The sequence below is a fragment of the Canis lupus genome, chromosome 24 (assembly GCF_048164855.1).
Source record: "Canis lupus baileyi chromosome 24, mCanLup2.hap1, whole genome shotgun sequence".
In the NCBI taxonomy this organism is placed as follows: Eukaryota; Metazoa; Chordata; class Mammalia; order Carnivora; family Canidae; genus Canis; species Canis lupus.
This window is the reverse complement of record NC_132861.1, coordinates 31351933-31360176: the sequence shown is the minus strand read 5'-3', so window position 1 is coordinate 31360176 and position 8244 is coordinate 31351933. Positions and strand designations below refer to the sequence as shown.

The 8244-nt window shown below is 44.9% G+C and overlaps 1 protein-coding gene across 3 annotated transcripts in view; it reads right to left on the bottom strand.

The window, feature by feature from the left end:
• Positions 1-8244, bottom strand: part of SCARA5 (scavenger receptor class A member 5) — a 122454-nt gene that overhangs the window by 89833 nt on the left and 24377 nt on the right. For all 3 annotated transcript variants that reach the window (XM_072796162.1, XM_072796163.1, XM_072796164.1), the window contains exon 3: positions 3039-3167. In XM_072796162.1, coding sequence (XP_072652263.1) covers positions 3039-3167 — 129 coding nt within the window. The remainder of the gene's footprint in view (positions 1-3038; positions 3168-8244) is intronic.

Below are 8244 nucleotides of genomic sequence, written 5' to 3'. Positions count from 1 at the left end.
TTTGAAGTCTGAGAGTGGTTCCGACAGGACTCCTGCCTCAGTCTGCTTGGACTACTCTAACAAAACACCACAGGCTTGGTGACTTAAACAACAGACATGTATCTGTCATAGCTGTGGACACTGGAAAGTTCAAGATCAAGTTGCAGGCCAATTTGGTTGTTGGTAAGGGCTGTTCTCCTGGCTTGCAGGTCACTCCTTTTCTCTATGCCATCATATGGCAGGTATCTCTCTCCCTCTTCCTCTCTCTCTTTCTCTCCCACCCCCTTCCTCTCTCCCTCTCTCCCTCTCCTCTCCTGTCTCTTCTTATAAGGGCACTAATCTCATCAGTGAGAGCCCCACTCTCATGACCTAATAACCTCCCAAAGGCCCCACCTCCCAACACCATCATATTGAAGGATAGGGCTTCAACATATAAATTTGGGGGTGGGGCACGATTCAGTCCTTAGCACCTCTTGTGCAAGGCAACCTCAGCAGGGCAATGAAGAACATGTTCCATCTAAGATGAGGAAGCAGCCACAGCAGAACTCCTTACAGAAGGGCAGGCAAGTTCTGGTTTACACTGAATCATGGATCTCCCCATTGTCTTGGTATTTTCATAAAAGGAGCATCACCGGAGATCTTCAATCAGGGTAATATGAAGAAATATCCTACCTAAGGTCAGGCAGGAGCTCCTTGAAGAACCCCAGACTTGTCCACCACATTCCTAAGTCCCCTCCTGAGGGGAGAGGCAGCAAGTGACTATATTTTTCATTGGCCTCCCTCACCTAACCCTTCCTAGGGGCCAGCATGATTTTCCAGGCAAGAACCTGGGGAGGAGCCAGTGGCCATGCCACAGATCCAAGAGATAAACTACAATGCTCTGTTTCATCAGATTAATTCAAATCCACCCCAAACTGTCACATCAATACAGGCAAGCTGGTACTCACTCAGAAGCTTCAGGCACAAAGGTGATCATATTGATCAACATCCTCCCCAGGTCTCCACACACAACAACGAGGAAGCACGGCAACATTTTGGTTAGATTGGAAAATCACATTCCATCCACCCTTCTGAAACTTCCAGGATGTCATCATAAATCCCATTCAAACTCCAAGTTGACTTAGCCAGGAGAAAAGTCTTTCTGCACCATGCCAGGCAACAGTACTTGTTAGGAATTCTCCTCTGTTTTGAATGGGAATCTATCTCCTCACAAAATCCACCCATTTGTCTACTTCTGAGGCCACACAGAATATGTCTGCTCTTTTCCACATGGCAACCCTCCAGGCACCAGAAGAGAACCTTCCTTCCCTGGCAGGTCTTCTCTCCCTAAGAGATGATGGTCTTCCAGACCCTCCAGGCTCCAGAGACCTGCCCGAGGGTCTCCATCATCTGACTCTCCTAGACCTTCTTCTGTCACCTAAAAGTTCCTATTCAGCAGAGAAGTTGTAATACCATAGCCTAGCTTTCCTGCTGGGCTGAAACGGTTTCCAAAAATTCTGGAAATTTGTTATGGTTGTGGCTGCCAAGCCCACAAAACCCAGATCCCAATCTCCCACTGAGCAGCCCAAGAACATGTTCAAATCATCCTCTGGCTGGACATTATCCCTGGGTCCTTGAGATGAATCATGAGTTTCTCTCATTGTTGCTGTTGGCCGCCCCTCTACCCCTAGGTCAATGTCTGTCCCTGCCCCTCTACCCCCAGGTGTCTGTCCCACCACCCCTAATGATGCCTTTTGCCCTGAGCATAGAACCCTGAAGGTGAAGGCAGCATTTAACATCCCATCACAGGGCCCAGCTGACTATGCTCACTCGACAGAAAGTGAGAATAGACCAGTGATGTCCTGGGCATCTGCCTCACAATTTCCAGCAAAGGGTCATCTGCAAGTGCTTAACCTCCGGATCCCTGTCCTAGAGTTAACTCAAGGACCCCACCCTCAACACTCTAAGTCATCCCAGCCTGGCCAGCTGCCTTGCTCTGACCAACCTCCCTCCATGCAACACCCATACTTCCACTGCGTGTGCTCCTCTAGATTACCACAGCACTTGTGTCAACATAGAGTCTCCGTCATCATCCCCATCACATTCTGCTTAAAGACGATTCTATCTCCATGCCTCTGCTTCATCCCCCAACTGGAAACTCCTTGAAAGAAAGCCATGGGTCTTACTTAGCTGTATCTCCAGTCCTAGCATGGAATCTGACACAAAGCAGGTGATCATGTAGGACAAGGGAGGTTGAAATAAACTGATCCCTTGGCTTTACTTTGTCAGCACTCACATATCTCCACTGAGAAAGGTGGGAATTGTGCACCTCTTCCTCAGGGTGGGAGTCACGAGAGACCATCATAACCTCTCTCCCTATCTGCTTCCCCATCTGTATCACAGTGGAGTAATCTGTGAGTGGTGAGCTGGGCTTGGGGTAAAGCATGGGGATCCTCCATTTGATCCCTTTCTAAGCCATGAGATCTGCTTCCTCCTGGCTAGAGAATGTGCTCCCAACTCCAGCATATGACTGGCCCATCTTACAGATGGAAATTGGGACAAGGAACCCTGCCGGACTGGGGCAAACCCATCCCACACCCAATAATTGCAAAAGGGCAGCAGGTTTATTATGAGTCTGATTAGCCTCAGCAGCAAAATGTCTCATGACTATTTTCATCATCACCAGGAAAAGGAGCTTAGCCTACTCTGTGTAAAACTCTGCACAGAGCTCCAGGGAGGGCCAGTGAGATGCACAAGTCACACAATGATGTGGGGAGAGTCAGAAGTCACTCAGAACAGCTCGGTCTCTGCTCCTGGACTCAGAGATTTCCCAAGATCACATAGCCTCTGCCAACTCCGCATCCCACATGAAATGGGCAAAGCTGCCAAGAGTCTTGCCGGTCTAAAAGACCAGCCGACTTTCTCCTTCTTGGTTTCCATGGTGACCAAGGTGGTGTTTGGGCTTATGACTGTGGAAATGAAGAGCAGAGGCTCCAGCGCTCCAGTTCCCACCTGCCCCTGCTTCCTCGCACACTTCCTGCTTCATGCTTAGAGGCCAGAATAGGGAAGGGTGCCCTTACCTGCTAAGATGAAGATGCCCACAAGAATCAGGAAGACCAGCAGGTAGAGCCCCAGGACAGCATGCTTCAGGGCTGACAGGGAGCCCAGCTGAGTGCAGCAGCCTCCTGCTCGCCGTTTGTGGCCTGGACCTAAACAATAAGGGTAAGAAGAGGAGGGAAAATCAAGCACGTGAAAACCCCACAAGCATTTTTTTTTCTTTTTGGTCTCATTGCTCCCCATGTAGGCAGATGTTCAAATGCAGCCTCTCACACCTTCTGCACATCTGCATTGCAGCTGTAATGATGGGGAACTTTCCAGAACATGACAAGCTTTTGAGTTTCTGGCTCTCCTCCCATCCTCTGCATTCATAAACAAGCCAGATAGCCATGTCCACAGCTCACATGCCCAACAAACCCACCCTCCTGGAGCCAGCCCAAGCAGCAGAGAAAGCTCAAATAGGCTGGAATAGGTGTCCTTTACAAAGCATCATTGTCCCATGTGACCCAGAAAATATGGAGAAAATTTAAAACAGAGGTTGCACATTTTAACTTCTACAGTGGCCCAGGAGGGATGGAAATGAGCAAAGTGGGCCACGTGGGCCTGGGGAACCTAACCGCGCACTCACAGTCTGGAAAAGGTTGCGGATGTAGGAGTAAGGGTCAGGTGTTGCCAGACACAGAATTTTCAAGACGAGCCAGACGTGATTTTGAGAAATTGCCCTATTTTTAAAGTGTTGACAACAACAACTAATAATAATAACAGACAAAAAAGCTTACAAAACACTGGGGAGTGTAAACAAAACACACTTCCATGCCAGATCTGACCACCAGTTTGCAACCACAGGTTTAGATTTGCAGGAAGACATAGTAACTTCACTCTGTGAAACTACACAAGGCTCTCCAGCTTCTGGCCAATACAGGAGAGCAAAATACTCATGCTCTACTGGACCTCATGGATCTTTTGGTCCAACCCCTTCAGATTACAGGTGCAGGTGTCAAATGTTAGTGGCAAACCCTAGGTGAGGACACAGGTGCCCTGACTCCTGCTCATCTTTTAGCTAGACTCCTCCTTCAAGGCAGTCTTCCCAGATAGCCTGTGCAGAGGCTGGAAAGCCACTAACCTCCATCTGCTTCGTCAACTGACAGTAGAAAGGAAGAGATGCTATGCTCTCCTGCCCTGACTCCCAGCAGGGCAGGAAGGAATCCAAAAGGGCTTTTTTTTTTTTCCCAAAATATACATGCCCCTATTATGCTTATCCCCTTTCTCCTGTGAGGGACAATGTTGCTAACTTACTACAGTGTGCTATACATGGAGGAAGGTGTGGGAGCAGAAAAAGGTTGAAATAATTGATACTCCAAAATGTTTCTAAAGATGGTGCGATATTTGTAATTCCTTGGCTACTTTGGGTTTGCAAGGCAGTTGCTTCAAGGGATACTCATTACCTCTCAGGTACCATGATCACCTCTGGGCCTTGGGGAGGTTTGGTTACTGGGAGGGAGAGGATGAGTGACCACACTGGTGTGCTGGCCCCCAAGAGGGAGGAGGAAAAATGAAGAACATTTTCCCACTCATTTACTCCATTTCACTGAAAATACTGCTGTTCAAACAGCCAAGTAGAATGATTACATAATATTTTCACAAAATTTTGGGTACAATTTGGAGTAAGTTTTAAAAAAAACACAAATTTAATCACCATTCTCATCAACCCTTAACTGCTAGCAAATTTTGAAAAGTTAATCTGCTTTTCCACTAAGACTTGAGCAGAATACATCTTTTTGAGTTCCCCTAAGTATTCTTTTCCAGGATTTTCTATCCCTTTTACACAATAGACTCTATGAGCTGTTTTGCTCCAGAAACTAAAGGCTGTTGTCACATTAAAAACATTTTTTTTTAATTTTTAAAAAGATTTTCTTTATTCATTCATGAGAGACACAGAGAGAGAGGCAGAGACATACGCAGAAGGAGAAGCAGGCTCTGATGTGGAACTCGATCCCAGGACCCCGGGATCGCGAAATGAGCCGAAGGCAGATGCTCAAATGGTAAGTCATCCAGGCATCCCTCCTTGACACATTTCATCTTTTTTTGTTGTTGTTCTCATGAGAGCCACGGGCTCTCTGGGTGCAAATGACTAGAGACAGGGCTGTTTCCCTAGAAAGACAGAATGGTAGGCATGGCATTGGATACTACACAAATATGAGTTTGGGTGTCATGACGGTTGTTCCTGCTCTACACCCTGCTTTTTCTTTAGATGATGACAATACTGCTGCTGCTGACAGTGGCCACCCAACTGCGAAGGGTCAGAAGATGCCCATGCTGAAATGCTATTATCCTTATGTTTATCCCAAAGCAGTCTTGGGCTTTTCTTTCATTGCCTTTGTTTGATCCTCTTCTTATTGAAATATGGATGGATTTCAGCCATATTCTGTTAACTGTTTCAATTTTAGTGGAATCTTGCAGATCTGGTTCGTTATAACAAGAAATCATTCTCTCAAAAAGAAAAGAGTTGACATATATATATATTTTTTTGCATGTAACTTTTTTTTTTTAAGATTTTAATTTATTTATTCATGAGAGACACAGAAAGAGGCAGAGACACAGGCAGAGGGAGAAGCGGCTCCATGTGGGGAGCCCGATGTGGGACTCCATTCCGGACCCTGAGATCACACCCTGAGCCAAACGCAGATGCTCAACCGCTGAGCCACCCAGGCATCCCTTGCATGTAACTTTTTCACTGAGATCTAACAAGTCATTATAACTTGCCTGAACTTGAGGCAGTCAGTTCAGTCAGATGAATGTTAACATAGTTAAGGACTAAGTGCAGCAACATACATTTGCAGCTTGACTAGCAAGGTTATGTCACAATTTATCAAGTGCCAGATGAGTGCTAATTGTCCTTCAGCTTGAAATTTTTCATGTGGGGAGGAAAGCAAAAAAGGAAGAACTTCTTCCTTTCTCTAGGAATGAAAACATTTCCCTAAACTAATCAACCACAAGGGCAAGGACTGCTTTTTCTTCAATTCCACCAATTAGAACACCATCCCTTTCTTGTCAAGTGTGTGCTGACCTTTAATTACGGCCGAATAGGAGGAGGAAAATCATATAGCTAACAATACTGCCAACTGGGTCCTGCCTTCATTGTGAGCACGTGCATTGCTAACTCACTGTAAAAATGGGGCAAACTGCAATGATATAGCCATATACCCTACTTTTTTCAATTGAGAAAGAATGGCTCCCTTCCCCTCTATCTGAGGCTTCTGTTTAACAGCCAGTACCCCACTGAGACAGGTCCCTTCATCAACTAATACACAACACAAGCCTTCTTCTTAGCTTAGTTTTTTTTTTTTCTTTTAACAAGACTCAGCTATGTACATTAGACAAAATCTATCTTAAGTAGAACATATAAGAATTTCAAACAGAGGTTTTCCATAAATGCAATAGACAAGCAGAACATGAATGAATCTGGCAAGGTAGCTAGAGAATGTGATTGCGAGGGAAAAAAGACAATTTAGGGGAAAGACAAGTTACTAAGTCTGCCCAAAACACATTTACTGACTTTTTAATTTAATGTGGCAGCAGCATGTTAGCTGGGTAAACCATTCAAATTATTTAGGCTTAGTGGAAGATTAAAAACACTCCACAAGGATACAGTCAGTAAAACCAAGGCAAAAAGTATGTTCACTTATTTGTTAAAAAAAAAAAAAAAAAAGTAAACAAAATGAGCTATCAAGCCATGAGAAAACACGGAGGAAGCTTACATGCATATTATAAGTGAAAGAAGCCAACCTGAAAAGGCTACACGCTTTATGATTCTATATGACATTCTGGAAAAGGCAGGGGTTACGGGGAAGGAGGGATGAATAGAAGGAGCACACTGGATTTTTAGGGTGGTGAAATTATTCTATATTATACAATAATGATGGATACAAATCATTGTATGTTTGTCTAAACCCATTGACTACACAACACCAAGAGTGAATCCTTTTTTTTTTTTTTTTTTTTTTTTACCAAGAGTGAATCCTAATGTAGACTATGGACTTTGGATGATAGTGATGTGTCGATGTAAGTTCATTAATTCTAACAAATGTATGACACCAGTGGGGGATGATACTGAGGGAGGCTGCGCATGTAGGGAGACAGGGAGTATACAGGAATGCTCTGTACTTCCTCCTTAATTTTGTTGTACGCCTAAAACCCCTCTTAAAGATGGTCTATTTTTTTTTTAATTAGAAGTTTTGACTTACGGATTATTGGGGTAAAAACTTTCACCGGCATTTATCAAACACCCACTATCAATTGCCCTACTGTGGTAGCCAGCCTTCAAGATAGCCCCCAACGATCTCTGTCCCCTTATTTAATTTTTTGCACTGCACCAGGATTTGGTTGGTGTGACCCATAGAAGTGATAGTGTGTCACTTCTGAGATTAGACAAAAGACACAGCAGCTTCTCCTTACTCACTTTCACTCTCTTGGAACATCAGTTTGGGGGTAAGCCAGCACTATGTCATAAACACCCTGTGAAGAGGCTAATTGATAAGGAACTGAGGCCTTCAGCCCACAGCCACATGAGTGAACCTGGAAGCAGATCCACTGGCCAAATCAAGCTTTCAAAAAACCACACTCTGGCCAAGATCTTGACAGCAGTCTCACGAGAGATCATGGGCCAGCACCAATCCAAGCTGCTCCCAGATTCCTGCCAGATTATATTATACGTAAACATATGTGTATGTAAACATATAATTCTGATCTGAAAAAGTAGACAAAATCTTGGCTTTCCTTGCATACCCATGGCTTCCTCAGAAACTGGGAAGATTGTAAATCTTTGCTGCTTTAAGCTGCTATGTTTTGGGTTAACTTGTTATGCTGCAATAGATAGCCGATACACTTAGGACAGACACTGTAGCGGGCAAAGACAACAAGCTGCGTGAGAGACAGCCAGTGCCAGCCTGTTCACCTCCCACCTTCCCAGATCCTGCCCAATGCCTGGCATGTAGTCGACATTCAAAAATATTTATTGAATGAGAAATTAAAATGTGGCCACAGCCCTTCAGATGTGAGCATCTGAAGGGAAGAAGACAAGTACACGGGGATCTGTTACGCAGGTGTGAACGAAACAGGTACGTAATAGAGAGATGGCACAAGTAAAGTGCTTCGTAGCAGAGATGGTGATTCATTCTGTGTCAGGAAGTGGTCCCAGAGTCTGAATGAAGAAGGCAGCAGCCACTCAGC